The 22,458-nt window shown below is 30.8% G+C and overlaps 1 protein-coding gene across 2 annotated transcripts in view; it reads right to left on the bottom strand.

Moving 5' to 3' along the window:
• LOC145293242 (protein cycle-like) overlaps positions 1-21,864 on the bottom strand; it is a 545,447-nt gene extending 523,583 nt beyond the window's left edge. For both annotated transcript variants that reach the window (XM_080139811.1, XM_080139812.1), the window contains exon 1: positions 20,402-21,864. In XM_080139811.1, the coding sequence (XP_079995937.1) occupies positions 20,402-20,477 (76 nt within the window). In that variant the 5' untranslated portion in view covers positions 20,478-21,864. The remainder of the gene's footprint in view (positions 1-20,401) is intronic.
• Positions 21,865-22,458: the final 594 nt, after the last annotated feature.

The raw sequence follows: 22,458 nt of genomic DNA, 5'->3' as shown, positions 1-22,458 counted from the left end.
CTATATACTCGAGAGTCAAAACAATGGAAAGAAGGTGCTGTTGTCACAGCCCTAGTTATTACATATACAGCAACTGGACTCCTGAAAAAGAATTTCAAAAACTACCTGGCAAATATACTAGGTGAACCAAGTGCAAGAGAGATTCAAACAATGCACTTAAAGGAACGACTAGAATCTAAAAAAAAATCTCTCAGTTGGAATATATGAGCTAGTTGATAAATGCCTGGCATCCAATAGGATGCCCCATCCCCAGCTTGCATAGTGATGAGATGATTACAAAATTTCCCCTAATTCTGATAGTTTTACCCTAATTCTGATAGTTTTAAATTTCCCCTAATTCTGATAGTTTTACCGATTTCGATTCTTTTAAAATGTCTAAATATTCAATTAGAGATTTAATGCTTTTTAAAAAGATTTAAATGACTGTACCCCTCCCTGTGTAATGTCTGCATATATTGGGAGAGTAGATCTTTCTAAATATTTTTCTCGAATGTTTGCCTTGTAATTGATTGAAAAAAAAAAAAAAAAAACTATTTTTCTTACAATTTATGACTAAATATCATAAATTGCTGTTTCATCTAATGGATCAACCAGAAAATTATAGCTTTGCTACAAATATAATTTGCTGACTTCCTTCTGTCCTCTGATGAGAAGAATAGCAAGAGTGACATTCTTTGAAATGTCATGGAATAAGGACCTTGAAAAATGTTTTTGGAGTATTCTGTTGAATAATATATTTAATTGCAAATTTCAATTTACAGTTTTAAATTCTTTTTTTTCCTATATATATATATATATATATATATATATATATATATATATATATATATATATACTAGCAGAAGTACCCGTCGTTGACTGGGTTCAAAAACAGCCTACAGAAAATGGACTGTGATTGATGAAAGTATGATAGGTTATGAAAAGGAGGGGGTTGTAAAGAGCTAGGTTTTGATACTCAAAAATTTTAGCCTAAGCAAAATATGATGAAAGTAAAGATAATTTTTGCGAAAATATTTTTTTTTATATCAACTTTGTTTCTATTCGTAGCCGAGAGTGACCAACAAAATGATGTTTCCTTACAAAGAGAAAATGTTATATATATATAATAATATAAATATACAAGAAATAAATGTTACCATAGTCAATAAAAGTTACTTTTATGGTAGAAAAGTTCATTGGTTTGTATTTTTAAGGAGTTTGTAAAAAGATTTTTCTTTTTTTTATTCACGAACCGGTTAAAAAAAAATCAAAATGGCAGTGACTTTTAAATGGAGAGTCCCGTTTTCAATCTGAAGGAGGGGCACCTGAGCATTCTGTGTTAACAATTTAAGAGAGTTCCGTCAACGTAAGGAATATTTATGAACATATTTTAATGTTTTCTGTTATTTTATGCTTTTATCGATTATTGCATGTGTAATTTATATAAAAATTCATTTAAGTAGTTATCGCCTCAAATTTCATTTTAATTTTGGTTCGCTGAAATTATTTCAAGTAAAGAGCATTAAAAATTATTTCAAAACAAAAAAAAACATGAACTGACCTTTTATTGACTATGGTAACATTTATTTCTTGTATATTTATTTTTCGGGTAGTTGTTTGTTGGCTTTTCTGCGAAACACTCTTACTAAATAATAACAACGAAATATCAAAAAACAAAGAAACAAAAACAGTTTTGAAAAATAATGAAGCTTTTACTTTAGTAAAATAATCCGAAACAGCAAAATGGGATATTAAAAAGTAAACACATAATTACTTTAGTTTTTAAAGCAAAGAATCGATATAAATATGAATAAGAAGAAAATGGCGCCCTTTTTAAGCAGAACAGCTTCGTTTCAGTTTTACAGTATTGAACGGTGTAGTATTGCACCGTCGGATTCAGGGTTGTACTATTGTAATGTAAAGAACATGCAGAAAGGGTTGTAATCAACTGAATTCTTTCTAGTACACTGACAAAAAAAGCTTAAACAAATATATAAATAAAAATAAAAAGTTTATGTAAATGTTTTTAAAAAGACACGTAATCACGTGAGCAGCATTTTTTCCTTCTTTTGACACGATAACAAGTATCTCATTTATCTATTTATCTATTTTCGAAAGAGTGCCACGTGCAAGTGGAGAAGGAAAAAAAGAGTTATGCAAAATCTGTGTCGAGAATTGTCTAAAGTTCCGACTTTTTTTTTTTTTAACTTTCACTTTAATAAGAACGTGAATTTATGAGGTGAATTTATTCGACACAATATGATTCAACTCAAAAAAATAAATAAAAACTAACGTGAATTAAGATTAAAGTTAAGGTGTTATTGTGGACCCTCATCATTTTTAAAAAACCTTGTTAAACTTTGTGATATATTTACATTCTATGAAGGTCAGGTGCGAACGAATACCCACTAATTTTATTATACCATATTTCTTCAAAGTGAAACATAATTATCAAAGTATACTTACGCAGATAGATATGAAAAGTCTCTGTTAAAGTTTATGCCATATTTCCATGGAGTACAGGTGTGAACGCAGACCCCACAATTTTATTATACCATCCATATTTAAGTTGAAACATACTTATCAAAGTATTCTTATGTACATCTATATCAAAAACACTTGTAAATGTTTCTTTTTCCATTTTTTTTTCCATACTTTGGGGGCCAGGCGCGAACGTAGACCCCACAATTTTTATGAACCACCATTCTGCCAGATCAAACATACCAATTCTTGATCCTCGATACATCTTCTATCATTATATGTAATCAGTTTTTTAAAATAGTCAACCATATAGGAGCCTATTCGTGACCACACACACACACACACACAGACGTTCAGCTTTACATATGATTACTTCATTTAATTACATAAATTAATATACGAATTCCTGATGTCACTTCCATTGACCAGATTTTGCTTTTCAGCAGCCTGAACCCAAGACCCAGCAGAGAGATAGAGAGAAAGAGAGACAGTCGTAACTTTACTTTGTCCTTCAGTTTAGCAGAGTTCCCACTCAACTAACATCGTTTCTGTATTTTCTGTTGATTATATTATTCATTTCACTGTTTCCGAGTCTTCTTGTTATTCTTTTCAACATTTACATGTATTTTATTTAAGAGTTTGATAAACTCATTGTGAGATTTATCAGCTATATTTTTCATTTGTGTCAAAAGTTTAAAAATACAATAAAATAGTAATTATATCGAACGACATTGTCAAACCGGCGATAGCGAAATTGAAAAAATAATTATCCAGGGCATTTTAAATCTTTTAATAATCAACTGTGAACTTCCTGAGATGCAGCATTAAGTAAATAGGCGTTAAAAAGTTTACTATGGTAAATAAAATCAATGATCAATAAAAAAAATAAAAATTAGACTCAGAGAGTTAATGTTTAATCTGGGAATGGGATTTATAAACTGTGTTTCTGTGGCCCTCAGTTTTATTTTGTAAATAAACAACTTCTAATAAATAAATACACCCGTGTCTATTTCAAATTTTTTTTTTTTTCATCAAGAAAAATTTTTTAAAGAATCGTTTTGGAATTTAGGCTAAATTTTTTCTAATATTGATTCTGCTACCACAAAAAATCTCAATTTTTTTTTTTTTTTCAATTAATTGTCTCAACACCAATATATATATATATATATATATATATATATATATATATATATATATATATATATATATATATATATATATATACTCGGGGTTTTTTATATTCAAAAGTAATGGACTAATGAATTCAACGAGGTTGTTAGATAGTGCTCAATAAAAAGAGCTGATAATACTTGTTTATTGTTATATAAACATTATTCATTGAACTTTTGAATAGTCAAGTCGCTGCCTGATGATATCTGTTGTTTGATTGAAACAAGTGGCTATTTGTAGCAGCGGGATGTGAACATGTTTATATAACAATAAACAAGTATATATATATATATATATATATATATATATATATATATATATATATATAATTAGTTGTTTTTTAGAAAAACAAATCCAGCAGAGTGCTCAATCATAAGGAAAATCCTAAAATAAGAGTATATATATATATATATATATATATATATATATATATATATATATATATATATATATGAGAGCAAGAGAGAGAGATGGACGGGGTGGGGAATCACAGTTGATAAGCAAAAATAATTCTTGTACTCTCTTAGGTAAGACTCATCCGTATATAGTTTGTGTGTGTGTATATATATATATATATATACATATATATATATATATATATATATATAGATATATATATAGATATATATATAGATATATATATCTATATATATATATATATCTATATATATATATATCTATATATATATATATCTATATATATATATATATATTATTTTATACCCATGAGATGTTTCAGTACTGCAGTTAAACCTATAGAGCTTTCATATATTATTAGAATGCTATTCGAAATATTCAAAGCATATTGATTAGCATTTCAAATATTTAAATCCATGCTGAAACACTCCATCCCCCTCTCTCTCTCTCTCACACACACACACACACACACACACACACACACACACACACACACACACACACACACACCTTTGTGTGCGTGTGTGTTGTTTTTTTAGTCAGATTTTCAAATTTCAAGCTCAATTGATATATTTGTTTTAACTCTTAAGCATGTATAATTAAACAATAAAAAAATAGATTCATGTTACTGTCTTTATTCATTCTTAAGGGTACACAAAATACAGAATTACATATTTTGGATTTTTCAACAAGTGTGATTCACGAAAAGAAAAGGCCAAAATCGTATCCGAAAAATGAAAAATAAAATAACTTATTCCCTAATGAATCTGAATGTATATTTTAATAATATCAATTTTATTATTTTACAAAGACATGGTTACTGGAATCTAATTTTCTATTCAAATATTTATTATTAAAACACACAGACACACATATATAAAATAACTGGTTTTATTTGTATACCTTCATGCTAGTATAATGACAACCATTTCTCCTCATCTGAGGAGAAGCATTTAGAGTTTAAATAGCATGATCTAAAAGATCCTTGATCCTTATTATTTGGTGTGGTGCCCATTTATGGTGATACGCCCCCCCAAAAAAAAATGGGGGGGGGTATTTTTCAATTATACATTTCTAGTTTTCATGATTCCATGTGATGTTCCTTCGTGTTTGTATCTGTAGCCGTTTCCATGTCGTTTATGTGTGGTGTTGGTCGCCACATTCAAGGGTTTTCCTTAATATTTCTGCAGTTTTCATTAGTGAAATTCGTTGTATCTTTTCTGCCATCCATCGGATTCCAATCTCTCCCAATCTTTTTTCAAGTTTTTTTTAGTATCGTTCCTAGCGCTCCTACTATTAGTGGTGTTATCTGTACTTTCATTTTTATTACTGTTCACATGAAGATATTGTTTTTTTATTTTTTTAAATCAATGCACGATCATTAATGTGTAACATAGTTTATGTAGAATTCTAGAATTACTAAGGAATCCTGTCGAATTTTCACAGCGCCTTCTACATCAATATGTATCATTTACTGCTAATATTCTTTTCAAAATAATGTCAGGTTCAATACTATTAAGATTTGTTTTAAATGAACCTTTCTTTTTCTGCACAAATGACCGTCATTGTCAGTTAAATATTCTTTATATCAATAAAACGAATGTCTCTTCTGTATTTATTTTATTTAAAACTAGTGTGGGGTGCCTGGATTTACCCAGTCGTAAAATATATTTTAATTCATGCAGATTTTGTATTTATTATTTACAGAGACAATTCTCTATTGAATATTATATTGTACCTAATATATAGTACTGGTTTCAAAAGATTTTTTAAAAAATGACTTGGATGCCCTCAGCTAGAATATTAAAAACCAAAACATTTAGCACTCCAGTTGCGTTCCCTAGTGTCCGAGCTATTGACAGATGGATAAGAAGGATTTTAAATTAAACCACTGCAAACTATGAATAAATTTGCACATGCATAAATGTAATATGCCAGCAAGATGAAATGAACATTTTGCATTTCAACTTGTCGATATATTTCTGCATGTGTTATTCATCCATCCAAACAAAGATTTTACTCATTATAAACCATCCTTGGTGTCTGATTAGTATTTCCTGTTGATTTCAGTGTTATGTGACAAGTAGTTTAAGAGGTTATCGGTTAAATATTTTCGCACACACATACACACACGTACGTAATCTACTGTTCCTCTTATTGTAACGATTTAATACACACATACACACACGTACGTACATCTACTGTTCCTCTTATTGTAACGATTTAATTATGTTTAGAACAATATCATTTGCTTTAATAGCATAAAAATTAACTAAATATTCGATGCTTATTCAAATTAGCACTTAAAGCACGGAAGTTAAAAATAAAGAAAATACCGAAAAGTCTGTATAATGCACGGAATGAAGACATATTCCAAAAATCATATAATTTGATCAAGTCTTTTTCAGTATTCAAGAAAATCAAATTTTACGACTAAGCGAGTCATAGTGCTTCGTAGGCCATGATGAAATCCGATTAAATCAATAAGGGGGAGATAACTCAACTTGAAGAGTAGAGGTCAAAATTAGCCTTATGTTCAGTGCAGCTAAGTAGTAAAATCGCCCCAAATCGTAAATTTTGATTTTCTTAGTAAAAAAAAGTATTACTTGATCAATTTACGTAATTTTTGGAACATGACATCTTTGTTCCATGACGAGTAAGTACACCAAGATTTTTCTGTATTTTTTTTTTAAATAAGCGTAATTCTTAATAAGCAGCAAATATTCTTTAAATGAATAAAACGAATGTATCTTCTTTATTTATTTATAATTGTTGTGATTTAATTATTTTTAAAATAATATCATTTGTCTTAACAGCAAAAAAAAAAAAAAAAAGATATTAACTAAATATTCTTCAAATCAATAAAACAAATGTAACTTATTGAAATGTATTTATTTAAAATTGTACGGTTTTAATTGATTGGGCGACATAATTTGATTTTGGAACAATTCGTTTTAAAATGAGTAAAGTCAGAATTTTTTTTTAACCTTTGCGATATCAGATCAATCATCAATCAACGCTGATTGGACAGTCTGATTTTTTTTTTTTAATATGTGTGCGAACACGAAATACCTTAGTGTATTATAATATAGATACTAGCGGCGGAAGGGGGGGGGCTTTGCCCGGGCGTAAAATATGCTTAAATATGATATTTTATTGATTTATTTGTGAAGTTGATCGAAACGTCATGAAACAATAACTAAAAATGATGAGGATAATAGTCCGCAATAAATAAATGAATAAATAATACTCATCTCAATAACCATTCCAATTAATTAAATAATAAATACCATTCGGTACGGACCCGACAATGGAAAACCAGATAATAAATAAACGTGGATTTATAAGACCAAAAAAATCCAACCTTGATCGCCCTTCGGAGCCCGTGGCGCAGTGCATAGAGACAGTGAATCTCTACGCTTCCAGGTGAGTATTGGTTGAAGATAGCGGTTTCAATCCTACCCAAAGCCAACTAGAGGCTTACTTGGCCAAAATGTGGTGAGACGAAAAACAACTACGGATCGCAGTAATTGCTGAGAATGTAGTTAGGAGATTCGGAGTTCCTATCCCGTCGCGGTTACCACCTGACGAAGGCCAGAGGAATAGTTGGCCAAAACGTCATGAAACAACTACTAAAAAAGATGAGGATAATAGTCCGCAATAAATAAATGAATAAATAATACTCATCTCAATAAGCATTCCAATTAATTAAATAATATAAGATATTTTAATTTGTCTCGATTTCGTATATATTATTATAGAGTCGTGATTTCAAAAGTGAAAAAAAAAAAAAAAGAAAAAGTATTTGAGTGCCATCAGCTAGAATTGAAACCAAAATTACAGCATCTAAAGCTGGTGACGTTAACACTGTACCAACGTGACGGACATATAAACCGATTAAAAATTAAAAATAAACTAAGCGTGACGCACCTATAAACCGAATAAAAATCAAAAATAAACTAAGATGAATGTTCAAAATGTTTAAAGATTTTTTTTCAATTTTAACCCATTTTTGATGCCTTAAAAACAATTGTAACCCATTTTTGATGCCTTAAAAACAATTTTAACCGGCTAAAGACCCATAAAAGAACGGCCCATAAAAAATCCAATCATTTGAGGCCCCATTGTATTGGCTTTTATTAGTTACCTTTACATACACACTAAATAATGCTTCAAGCAAACTACATTAACCTAGTATATATATATGTGTGTGTATATATATATATATATATATATTTCTGTAGAAATATATTTTCTTATAATATATACAAATCCTTATTTAAGAAGCTCAATGTAATTACAGAGCAATATAGTGAATAAATGACAAAAGACTATATTCCAAAATCCATAATATTGACCATCTTATAATTTATTCCTTTAATTCAGTTGACATTTACAATTCTTGACATTTCTAAAAATTCAAAATGGCGTAATGGAAACATATAATAAGGTATTTGCAGCTTCTCTCCCAATTTTCGGATTTTAATCATGTTAAATCACACTATTTCCTTTTGACGGATTGATTGTTGCTATTTCTTCTGATGAATTAAGGGCAAAATAGATTCACTGATTGATATAATAATTAAGTGATTGATTTAGCACTATGAAATAGATATTATCAAGAATTGTAAATGTCAACTGAATTAAAGGAATAAATTATAAGATGGTCGACATGAACTTTGGAATATAATCTTTTTTCATTTATTCCATATATATATATATATATGTACTTATGAAAAAAGTTTTTAAATTTTTTTTCATAATATTATTATTTTGTATTCCTGCACGTCACCAATTAAAAACGAATAAAGAAAAGTTATAAGCTTTTATACTTTTCGCATTCTTTTTTATTCATATATATATATATATATATATATATATATATATATATATATATATATATATATATATATATATATATATATTGGAAAGGGGACCTGACGTTTTCTGGAATTGAGTTAAGATTAACAAATGTTTCACCCTCCCATATTTTGTCATCAAAATAGGTGAGAGTGCTTATTTTTTCAATCGAATTGATTAATTGCCTGCTCTAGTAGGGGATCCACTGTGGTGCATCAGGAAAAAGCTTCACATGCCTCCTTGCAGTGAACTAGTTCACAATACATTGTAGTTCACATTGCACTGTAGAGAACCTACTGTTGGTTTTAAAAAATTATTTTATATAATGGTTTGAATTAAAGTTTAAAATGCAAAAGTCAAGTATCATAGTTCAAATGTGCTCAGAACAAAAACACTTATTTCGAATGCGCACCAGTCATATCAAAGAACCTACTGTTAGTTTTATATGCCAGGCCCTTCTGCTTGTGTGGTAATAAAACTTCTCAAATGCACTTGTAATGTTAGGCTGTATAAGGTGTTTACTTTGGTCAAAATCGACTGTTTTTCCTTTCATTGGATTTTTTTCGATTATCGATACTTATTGAAAACATTTTGATACAAAACCTACCTAACAACACTGACAGGCACATAAAATACATCCGCGTGAAATTTTTAAAAATATCGGCCCAGCCGTTTAGGAGTCCATAAGGAATGAACTCTCTTACCCATACAAAGTTCCTTTTATATAATAGTACATATATATTATTGGTTGTTTTCTGACGAACTGCAAGCATTTGTGCCCCCACGACTTAAATACCCTCAACATACCCGACAAGCAGCTAAATCCCACCCTTACACAGTAGGGATCCCTAGATGTAAGAGAGCTTTCTACTCCAGTAGTTTCTTCCCCAGAACCGCTAGACTTTGGAATTCCCTTCCGCGCCCCTGCTTCCCCAACTTTAGTGACATGCAGAAGTTCAAGTGTAACGTGAACCGACATCTTGTTGCCCAACTCCCTACATAGTATCCCAGTCCCTGATAGTAGCCCCCTACACCAAAGTGGCAAGTGCCTTATTTGGGGTGAAAATGTAATTTAAAAAAATAAAATAAAATAAAAAAAACTGTTTTGCATTTAGCTCAATAGATATTCTAATTTTCAGATGCAAAGATGCTACAATGTGACTCCAGGGCAATGATAAATTGAATTCTATTCTGGCTAAACAACCGTGTCAAACAAAACTATTTATCTCAATAGCAGTTTTATCGTTAGAAAAATGAAACAAGATTTGAATATTACAGTCCAAAACGAATATTCAAGAGAAAAAAGAAAAAAAAATCGAAAAAAAAAAAAAAATTTAATTCCACAATTACATAACTCGCCACAACACAACAACGATCATATCTTCGCTTTGTTCGTTTATAAGTTGGCTATTTTGATTTGGAAAATTACAAAGTGCATTAGCACGGTTGATAATTTTATAACAAATGATTCACTTGACACACACCGCAGAACCAGAACACTTTCACAAAAAAAAAAGCAAACTATAAACACAATGTGAAAAGCTGTCAGTTTAATGTTGATTAAGACTGGATCTCGCATTTCTTTCTTTGTCAAAATTTTAATATCAGAACGAATCCTAATTTAATAATGCCACAGAACATTTCAGTTGGTTATGTATTGATTTTTATGATAGGATCAGGTACTTGCAATTTGTAGTGCATGTCAAAAAAGAAGGATTCAAATCACAGCTCAAACTGTGCGACAAACTAAATAAATATTGTCACAAGAGTATGCATTGAGTATTCACCAGATCAGGACGTCTGAAGATATTGGCTGCCTAAGACGAAATACACTTAACATTGGTGCTTTTTGTTTTTCTATTTCCTTTCGTAAAACAAAAACAACAATTCACCTTTTTCTCCTTTTCCTTATTCTCATTTGCTCCCCCTCTCTTTCAATCTCCCCCACTTTCTGACTGGTTTCCTAGCTTAAAATGTACTAAACATTAATACTGTAACTCTGTAACTCTTTTCCCTCTCCTATTGCAAAACTCATTCATGTTCTGCAGGGCAGGGAATAAAAACGATAAAATCTACTATAAAACAACCAAACCAAACACTACAAACTAGCGATTGAAGATACAAAGAGATTGAAGAATAAACACCTTCTACAAAATAACATTGGATGCAACATGAATACTATTTCCAAAATAACTGGATTCGGCATCAAATAACCCGAAAGGGTTGATATGCCGTAAAATAAAACAACCAAGCCACGGGTATGCAATCAGAAATGTTGAGTTAAAATCCTATTGTGTCTATTACGCCTTGATAACTCTGGGTAAAGCTATGAACCCACAATATCCACCCAATTATAAGTAAAATAGCAACTAGTTCTGATAATTATTTACGAATAGGTATTGTATTTTGATATCAAATAACCGCAAAAGGGTCGATGTGCTCAACAAAATCAGCCCATGAAGGCTATTCTTCCAAAAACACTTTCCTATTATAGGTATGGGCAAAAATGAACGAACAAAAATAGGGGGAAGTTAAATAAATTCATTGTAAAAATCCTTTAAAAGATCAATGGTTAGTTTTCTGGGTCTATTTCAAAGATAATTCGTAAAGCAAAGTTCTAAGATTTTGAATTAAAAAAAAAAACACTTTATTTGTAGTTTTACTTAGTTTTGAAAGCCTATTTATCATAATTTTTTTGTAGGTTTCCGACTACTTTCTGATTGTATTTGAAAGATTAAAGACTAAAGTAAATTTCTAAAAGGAAAAAAATATTTGTACAAGTGAAGAAAAAAAAAAAAAAAAAAGTTGTGAAAAATATTTTCACGGCGAGTTAACCAATTCGGCTAATTTTTGAAGTTAAATAAATTCATTGTAAAAATCCTTTAAAAGATCAATGGTTAGTTTTCTGGGTTTATTTCAAAGATAATTCGTAAAGCAAAGTTCTAAGATTTTGAATTAAAAAAAACAAACACTTTATTTGTACAAAAAAATAGCTTAATTAGCTATAAAAAAAAACAAAAAACAAAAAAAAAACAGGTATTCTGCCTTTCTCAAAATCGCAACAAACGGAAGTTTTGTAAACACGGATATACGGAAGCCCAAAATTTCAGCCAGTCGAAAGGCTCCGAAAATGACATCATGTAATTCAAATGATCACAATGAAAGGAAGCACCGAGGACAATTTATAATACCTGAAGTTGGAATGTTAAACTCAGGATCCCCTAAGGGTTATGTGGATCAATTTTTGTTGCAATGAAGGCTGTACATGACTAAGTGAAGTCGTTTAATACATAAAGTCAAAATCATAATTTTTATCCAATTATGGGTAAAATAGCAACTAGTGCTTTAAATTGTTTACGAATAGGTATTGCATTTTGGTATAAAATAACCGCAAAGAGGATGGATATGCTAAAGAAAATCAGCTCATGAAGTTCATTCTTTCAAGAAGTCATTACTAGAGTACGGCGTTATTTCCTTTGCCTTAAAAATGACCGTAATGAAAGATGTCTTCTGTTGTTGTTTTTTTCATTCATAAATTTGTAAATACCATCCATTCATCACCCCCGCCCCTCAAACAAAAAACAAAAAAAACAATCATGATGAGATACTATTTTTCCTAGGAGTGAACATCTTGAAAAACTTACCGAAAAAGACCAACGATTGTTTTATAATTTAGAGTCGGGTATCTAGTCCGTATATAAACTTAACGTAAAATGATACCCCACCCATTTACTTGTCACTATAGATTTTTTACGGCATTTAACTAAAAATAAATAAATAAAAAAAATAAATAAATAGCACTAACGCTAAGTCCGGGTGGCTTCTTACAGGCAAGGGTTAAGTTTGGCGTTAGTTAAGAAGACCGTAACGTACGCTTTGAAAAATAATTTGTATATCAAGAAGCGATAATTCAATACAAACTTGATTAAAATAAATAGAAATCAATAAAAACAATAATATCAGATAAACTATCTGCCATAAATAAGTGCTCCATAATCGTTCAAGTATCGGGCACAAAACTGACTTAACATAGGCACAAGAAGACAATGAAAAAAAAAAAGTAGAATAACCGAAACGAAATTAGTCCTGTCATGAACGTTGAAAACGAAGCCAGCTATCTAACGTTCACACAACTTGAAAATATAATATGCATGATGTTGAAAACCAGTTGTTTCTTGTTGTGATTATTCTATTTTATTTTTTTATCTTTTTTTTTTTTTTTTTTTTTTTTAAATTGAATCCCTGCTTCTTTAATAGTTAAAGAGATATAAAACAAACAATATGTGGGAAATCGCTGTGGGTTGTGAGACTTATAAATATCTGACACAACTGGGTACAGTTTCGACACGTTCCGCCTGAGTGTGTAAGATGCCAATACGTCATTTGACCTGCATAGCTACAAATTACGTAAGGCGGGAACCCCATGTTTGGCCATCAAATACTAACCTCGTTTCAAATTCTCTATAAAGTCAAGCAAGTTTATAAAATTACTGCCGCGCGCGCGCGTGTGTGTGTGTGTAAAGTTAAAAACAAAAAAACTTGATCGCACGATGAAAAAATCAGTCAATGTCGGTAAGCGCTGTGTGTGTGCGTGCGCAAAGAAAAACAGAAAATTGTATGCCTCCTCATTCAGGCCGTGCACTCGTGCACTTTACAACGTTTCAGCTGATGTCACCTCCAAGTTTCTTCATGTACATCATCTTTTCAAACTTGGCAATCTCCTTCCCTCAAATTGTTTTTCTGTATTTTCTACACCATCTGTCGTTATGCTATCCCGTTGCAGATCAAATTGTAGTAGCGCTTTCACTCTCAATTAAGCCATCTTCCCACAATCACTAATTCTTTATTTCGAAGGGTTTTGTTATCTTTCATTTTCTCTTGTCCGACACCTAATATGCCCTCATTTATGAGGGGAATTCCAACACGAGATCGCCCAGGTTATTTTTGCAGCCGGATAAGAGTTCCCCTTTTCTGGGGGAAACTGATCTTGGAGCTATGGGAATCGGATCAAAATGTAACGATATATATATATATATATATATATATATATATATATATATATATATATATATATATATATATATATATATATATATATTATCGATTTGACAATCTTAAGTAGGACGACCCCTAGAATGAATATGGTATTTTGGTGATTGAGGATTCTACCTAGGAAAATGATAGACAAACATTAGATACAGTGACAAGGATGACTATAGACCCCAACCCCACTCCTGCCCACACATTTTGAATGACCTTGTGCCTAATTTTTTTTTTCAGAATTTTTTATAGTATAAATCGTTTCGGAAATAAATAATGTTTTAAAGTGTAGTAATTTGTTTATTTTTATTGGGGGGGGGCGGTCAATCTTTTTTCCAATTAAACTAAATATCTCTAATTCGAAATAATTGGAGATATTTTGGCGCTTTTTCCTTATAATAGCAAAATTCAAAATATTGAATTCCAAAGTAATGGTATCTACTTAATTGTCATGTCGCAGTAATGAAGTTCATTACCTGGACATGTTCATTATTCATTACTAATGAACATGTCCAGGTAATGTCTAAGATCAGTGCTCGGAAAAAATAAGCTACCTGAAGTGGATACGGTTGATTAGTCAAAAAAAAAAAAATGTCTATCACTACTGGTTAAAATAAAACGTCAGTAATGAAAAGGGAGATAAGTATTTCCTTGTATTTGCAATCTTTGAGGTGTTCACATGTAGGGAAAATGAATTTAGGAAAACTCGTCCCCGGAAAATTCGTACATGGAAAACTCATACATTTTTGCAGGGTAGGAAATATATCGATTGAAACCACATTTTATGATCGTTCTTGAAGGAGATATTGTTTTTAAAAAAGAATACACATCCCATAATACTTTTAAAAAATATTTTTACTTGTTTACTGTTTTATAAAATAAAATTGATATTTTTAAGTGTTTGTTTTCTACCTAGCTTTGTAAGATTTTAGTGGTTTAATTATTTTAAAGAGTTTATTTAGTTTAAAAAAAACACAACAAAATAAGTAATGTCGAGTATTTACTTGTGAACAAAATTGTCCGACATGAGAGGATGAGGATCAGTCACGTCTTAGGAGTCTTGATAATCGCTCCAAAATAGAAAATTAAAGTAAATACTGAGGTAGATATAGTTTTCAAACGAGCCCACCACCCACCTCTCCTCCAAAAGAAAATAAATTTGTATATTTTTTAGGTAATGTCCAAGATCATTGCTCGGAAAAAAAATCAAGCTACCGGAAGTGGATACCGTTGATTATGTAACGAAACTGAACGGAAGACACGAAAAACGAAACCATATATTTCTTAAATAAAAATAATTTAGTTTTAACACTTTTTGTGTTATTACGAAAAAAAAAAAAAGGAAAGAAAACAGTTCTTGTATTATCAAATAATAAAATAAATATTTTGTTTAGAAAAAAATAATTTAGGTTTAACACCTTTTGTATTCACGAAACACCAAACGGCACTTCTGCAGTATGCGTACGGCGGCCACCTTTTCTTGGAGCGTTTCACTAAACTGTTGCCAGATGGCGTTTCTCGGTCAAAATACCTTTAAATTATTAATTTGTTGTTGATACTTCAAAGTAAAGTTGCTTTAATTTAAAAAAATGTTTCATTTAAATTATTTATTTGTTCGAAAAAAAAAAAATTTATTTTAAAAATCCAACGTTGCTTTCATTACAAAATTGTTTTATTAAATTATATTTTCTTACGCAAACTTTTAAATAAATGTTTTTACAATTATATATTGATATATATTAAATGATATAATAAATGTTTTGATTTTCAAATATTTTTCTGTTCGGGGGGGGGGGGGGGCTTGTTTGTTACTTATTTGCCGCGTTATTTGACAAAGAGAAATTTAATAAATTATTTTATATAACGATTTAATATTCTATAATACAAGAAGTGTTTTCTTTTGTCTCGTAATAACACAAGAACTGTTTAAACTAAATTGATTCTTTCTGAATAAAATATTTGCTTTCTTTGATGAAACAAGTGTTTTCTTTCTTTTTATATTTTTGTTTCGTAATAACATAAAAATGTTAAGTCTAAAGTATTTGTTTTGTTTTGTTTTTGTATACGTTTCGTTTTTTGTGCCTTGACTCCGTGATGTTTATTTATTTTTTTTTAAACAAGAGTAAACAAATAAAAATAATTTTTAGTAATATTATGAGGCGCGTAGTCGACTTTAAAAACGATATCTCCGTAAAAAAAAAAAAAAAAACGGTCATAAAATGTGTTTTCAATTGATATTTATTCAACAATGGACCAGTTTTCCTACCTAGCAAAAACGGACACGTTTTCCGGGTATGAGTTTTCTGAGTACGAGTTTTCCGGGCACTAGGGAATATACCATTTCCCCAATTTTCCGTAAACTATAATTAATTTTATATTCGACGAATTTTCGTAATTTTTGGATGTATTACTATTTTCGACATGACAACTGAGTGTGTACTTATTTTTGCTTTAAACAACATATTTTAAAAATCGATCTGTCGACTATCTTCAAATGCATCGACAATTTTTTTTAAATCCAGAGTTCCCTTTTTTACTTCTTTTTTGAAGTTGTATTTTCACCCCTCCCCCATTAAAAACTAGCATTTAATCTAACTCTGCTCTCGTGGGGAGGTAAGTAAATAAGAACACACACGCACAAACGTTTTCTGTATCACGAACTGTGATGCGAAGTGGAGGCAATTGATCTTTCTGGCCTTGACCCATTTCAATCTCGTTTTCTTTTCGTTTTTTTTTTTTTTTTTTTTTTACCCACAAGAAAATGACAGGTGGAAAGAACAAGATTTTTTTACGGTTTATTTCGTAACTTTTATTATTCCTTGTCCAAAATTTGTCGGATACTTATTCAGTAAAATAATGACTAATTTTTAGAATACTAATATTTTGATCTCACTACGCCACAAGCTCACTCTATCCGCACATACACACAAAACTGTGACGTAAATCAATGTTTGGAATGGACTGTTTTTTGTTTTTTTTTTGTTTTTTGCTAAAAGATTTGATTTAAAACAGAATATATATATATATATATATATATATATATATATATATATATATATATATAAAGAAAATGTAACATTTTTTTTTTACGTATTTAAAATATTATTTTTTAATATGCAGTTGAACTTAAAAAAAAAACAACATTCAAAACGTTTAAATTGTTACATGTAAACGGTGGCATTTTAAATTATTATTACTTTATGAGAAAACTAGACAAATACCTGCCCAAGGATGGGTAGTTATAAGATTATTGCGCCACTTTTAATATCCCTTTAACAGCAAATGTGTATTTCAGCGGCGTAAATTTTTCCCTTTAACTAAGATTAAAATTATAAATGATACTAGACCTTATGTCTAGAATATTATTCGAGTAAACTATGATTAAAAATCGATTAATTTTGATTCTAGAAAATGTCTAAAGTTTAAATAATATTGCTTCATTGATGGCGAATGTCTATGGATCAAATTCAATGCAAATTTAAAATATTTGAAAAATCTGCAGACCTGAAGAATCTTGCCCCCCTCTATTTTTTATTTTTATTTATTTTTTAATTTTTTTTCGATGGATCATTATCAAATGGATACTATTCAACCAGATTATAAAAAAAAAAAAACATGAAAAAGTCAATATATAAAAAATTTGTAGAGGTGCTCAGTTTCTAATGCAACATTCTAAATCGACCACTCAGTTTAGAACTCTACATTTTTCGGCCAAATTTCACGAATTTAGCCTTTTTTAAAAGATTATTTTAAAAAGCCAAATTTTAAAAAAGGCTAACTATTAAAAAAAAAAAAAAAAAAAAAAAGGCTAAATTCGCGAAATTTGGCCTAAAAACATCGAGTGGTACCAAAATGGGTGATCGATCGATTTACTAGAACGGGGTATTAGAAACTGAGCACCCCCCTACAAATAATTAAATATAAACTTTGTTTATTTTTTTTATTATTATCTGGTAAACTAGTGTCCATTCGATAATAATCCTCTGAAAAAAATTGAAAAAAAACAAAAAAAAAAACGAAAATAAAAACTAGAGAGGGGGCAATATTATTCAGGTCCGCCGAATTTTCAAATGGGAGGTAGTGCCCAGATTATGCCCCTTAAAACCCCCATTTAAAATACTCTAAAGAAACTGAAGTTACAAGAATATTTTATTAAGTGATGCCTAATAAATATTGTTAAAATGCCACAAAAATCGAAGGAATATTAATGTTCAAGAAGGGCTTCAATTCTCCTTTGTATAAAACTAAATATAGTTCACATTTCAACCTTTACGCTTAGCAGTTGTTTTACCCAAATTTAATATGATCAATTTATTGGTTTAGGAGTGAATCCTGTGCATACATATTATGTAAACACAAACCTAATTTTATAAAGATAGAGATTAAATGCAACTTGAAAAACCGGTGCAAAAAAAAAAAAAAAAAAAAAAATCAAACAAGTTATGCAAGTACCCGGTAAATATCGTAGGCGTAAAAAAAATAAAAATAAAAAAAAATAAAATAAAATAAATGGATGAAAAGTTCACCGAAAATGTAACTAATGTCAACATTAAAGCGGCAGACGATGCTTTATTTTCATAAAAAAAGGAAAAATAAATTCGTGCGTTTTTTTTTAAACTATAACTTTAGTAAGGTGCTTTTTTTTGTTTACATAAAATAACACATTTTCGCTAAAATTTAAAAAATATAATGGGTTCATTATACTTTTTTATTGTTAATTAATGAATACCGAAATTTTCATTAAAATGGATTGATTTCCTGGATTTTTGTGAATAAATGAAAGGAGTGAAATTGTTTATACATTTTGGGTACCAATTTCTTTTTTTTGCACGTACCTATTGACCCGAGTAATTATTACTATGGCCGACATAAAATATTTTAAAAGAAATACCGTTAGCAAATTCGTCAAAAACAACTTATTTTACTTTAACTACTTAGTTGTGAAATATTTGGGTGCTTATTCAAATTGGCACTTATGGCGGCAATTAAAAGTAAAGAAAATACAGAAAAAGTCTGTATGACGTACGCATTCGTTACAGAACGAAGATGTCATATTCCAAAAATTACTTATATCGATCAAGTAGTTTTTTGTTTTATTCAAGTAAATCAAAATTTACGACTAAGCGAATAGTAGTGTTTTCGTCCGCCATGATGAAATCCGATGAAATAAGGAAGAGACAATTCAAATCGAAGTGTCGAGATAAAAAATCAGCCTTATGTTCAATATAGTTTTAGCAGTAAAATCGCTAAAAATAGTAAATTTGGGTTTGTATTACTGTACACATAGATTCGAAAAAGTTGTCAAAAAACAAATATATAACAAATAAATGTTATCAAAGGCAAGATAAGTTACTTTTCTACCAAACTGGATATAATTTTCGTGTTTTTATTCAATGTAACATGTTTATTCAGTTCGAAAAGCATACAGTGTTTACCGATGTATTGGAAAATTCAAAATGGCGCCCGACTCTCTCTCTTTAACACGGTAAGTTCGGGAAAAGGTGCTATAAATAATAAACTAGACAAAATACTGTTAGAAATTCGCTCAATATATGTTACCGTGACATAAGTTGACATATATTCGGTGTTTTTTAATAGTATTTTGTCTAGTTTATTATTTATAACACCTTTTCCCAAACTTACCGTGTTAAAGAGAGTCGGGCGCCATTTTGAATTTTCCAATACATTGGTAAACACTGCATGTTTTTCGAGCTGAATAAACATGTTACATTGAATAAAAACACAAAAAATATATCCAGTTTGGTAGAAAAGTAACTTATCTTGCCTTTGATAACATTTATTTGTTATATATTTGTTTTTTGACAACTTTTTCGAATCTATGTGTACAGTAATAATATTTTATAATGTGTTATGTGTACAGTAATAATATTTTATAACAGTTTTGATATTTTTTTTTTTAGTTAAAAAGAGCTACTTGATCAATTTACGTAATTTTTGGAATATGACATCTCCGTTCTGTAACGAGCATGTACACCAACACCATACAGATTTTTCCGTGTTTTCTTTACTTTTAATTGCCGCCATAAGTGTCAATTAACCAGCCAGCACCAATATTTGCATTTAGATTAATATTTAAAGTTCCGTATATATCGGATTCGAGGGTGGTAGCCATTTTTGTTTACGTTACCGAATAAACAAATATAGCTACTTTCCTCTAGCCCGATATTTACAAAACTTTAAATATATTTAAGTTTATATTAGTCTGTTCACGCAAATAGGTCGCAAATGAGTAGGAAAAGACAAATGGTAAAATAAATAAATTTCCCAACAGTATTTTTTTCTTAAATAGTTTATGTCGCTAATAATAGTAATGCGCCCTAATAAGAGTTAGTTTAAAATAAACGCGTACGTGTTGTTTGTGTAATGTCCACACGCAACTATTCCTTCAGAGAGTGAAAAGGGGGGGTATTGAATAAATGGATCACACACTTACCAAAGATGCTACTGAAATCAAATTCAACATTATCCATTTCCTCAGGGCAGGTAGATATAAAGGTAAAATATCCCATTCATTCAAGATGTGTCGAAGAAACAGTTTAAAAAAGAATCAAAAGTCGTAAAATATTGTCCGGCGGAAAAAAAGTAATGATGGCAGAAGAAGGGAAGTCCGGACGGTGTCGTCGTAATCAAAACAAAAATAAAAATAAGTTGATGATTGATCGTAGTACTTTTACCACACTTGCATATAGGTCATATAGCATGCCTTGACCTTTAATCCGCAGGTGAGAAAGAGAGAAAGATGAGGGTGATAATATTACACGTCTATGTCACAGGATTTTTTTTTTTTATGTAAGAAAATAAATCTATTACATAGAAGTTGGAGAAAGTTTATGAAAAAGAAAAAAAAAGGAAGTTCATAAGTTATAAACTGCTTCCCACCTTTTTTTTTAAATTTTTTTTTTTTAATTTTTTGCTTTTGTTAATTCTTTCTTTAACTTAATAATGACATAACAATCGTAACAATTTTTCAATTGTTACCGTTTGTGGTCATAACGTAGACTCCGGCCATGGATGCGGGAGCAGATGTGTTTTCTTACTGCGTGTATGAAAATAGTACTTTGTTTTAGGTTTTGACATTATTCGGAGTGCGTACATACTTGTGGACTGGGATTGTTTTATTTATTTACTGTGATGTATAACCCCCAGCACACGCACATACACACGTATATATACATACACTTAGTGTAGGTGCACTTTGTGGCGTGCTGTTGTTACCGCTCGGTGACGGTGCGCGTGTGTGGCTGTGTTTATGTGGCGACCGCCCCACATGTAGCATCGCCGCCCTTTCGCCTGCTCGTCCTTGCCGACGAGAAGTTGTCACCGTTTTCGCGTCTCCTAATTGCTGTTGGTTACAACAACTGTCGATCGAAAGTAGAGAAAGAGCATCGATCGCAAAGGAAAAGAACAGATAATATAGACTATTTTGAAGAAGAAGAAGAAGAAGAAAAGGATTGTACAGTGTTGGCGGTAGATGAGAGAGATAGAGTAGTAGTAATAATAATATTGATGTCGGGAAAGAGAATGTTGTTAGTCGAAACATCACTTTAACTTTGTCGTCGTCAGTAATTCTCTCCTTTCTTGTTGATGCCCTTCTGATATCATTATTATTTCTTTGGGAGGTTGGGGGGGGGGATTGTTGATGTTTTTGTTCTCCGTCAAACTTTCCTTTTTTCGCGGTCCGATCCAATTTTCACGACAATGAAGAGATCTTTCTGTCACCCTGACGCGCAGTTTCTTTTCGTTTCGCTCTCTTTCCCTTTCATTCCTCGCATCTTTTCTCCTCTCCTCCTTCTCTATATTTTGCCGCTTGTTTAAAGAATGTTATTTAGTTTTCTCTCGTTCCACAGAAGCAACAAGAGTATTACTACCTTAGAATGTAATTATCTCTCTCTGCCTGTCTCTCTCTCTCTTTCTCTTTATTTATTTATTTACTTATTTTTTCTATTTCAATTTCCGAGTGTGAAAGTGCATAAGAGAGGAAGAGAGAGAGAGAGAGTGAGAGGGGTAAGGGAGAGGGGAGAGATAAAGAGAAAGGGGGAGGATGCATCTTCTCCTCCCCTTTTCAGCAGCAGCAACAGCTATGACGACACAATTTACACAGCACTTCCAACTCTGTAGCCACCGCCCCTCGTCTGCATTTTAAAACTTAGCTAGCTTCATTGTTTCGACTTTCTCATATTCTTGCGTAATCACTGTAGCAACGGCAACGACAGAAATACAACCGAAATACTATGTAGTAGTAGTAGTAGTAGTAGTAGTATTAGTAGTATACTACTGTCGTAACCGAAACGCAGTTACCACGGCGAATGAATCGAATTGTAAAAACGTGTGTCGTGCGTCGTGCGATGTTCAACAATCAGCCGACTACAATATTGCAGATATGCAAAATCCTCTCCTTCAGTACAGATACCTTTCAACAGTGAGTGTTGCACGCGGGCCGTATTTGCTGGTTTCTCTTGTTATCGAAAGCAAGTAAAGCGTAGATCCACG

This window comes from Euprymna scolopes, chromosome 14 (genome assembly GCF_053919585.1).
Source record: "Euprymna scolopes isolate OS-2025 chromosome 14, ASM5391958v1, whole genome shotgun sequence".
Classification (NCBI taxonomy): domain Eukaryota; kingdom Metazoa; phylum Mollusca; class Cephalopoda; order Sepiida; family Sepiolidae; genus Euprymna; species Euprymna scolopes.
The sequence above is the reverse complement of the archived record's forward strand: the minus strand, read 5'-3'. Positions and strand labels throughout refer to the sequence as shown.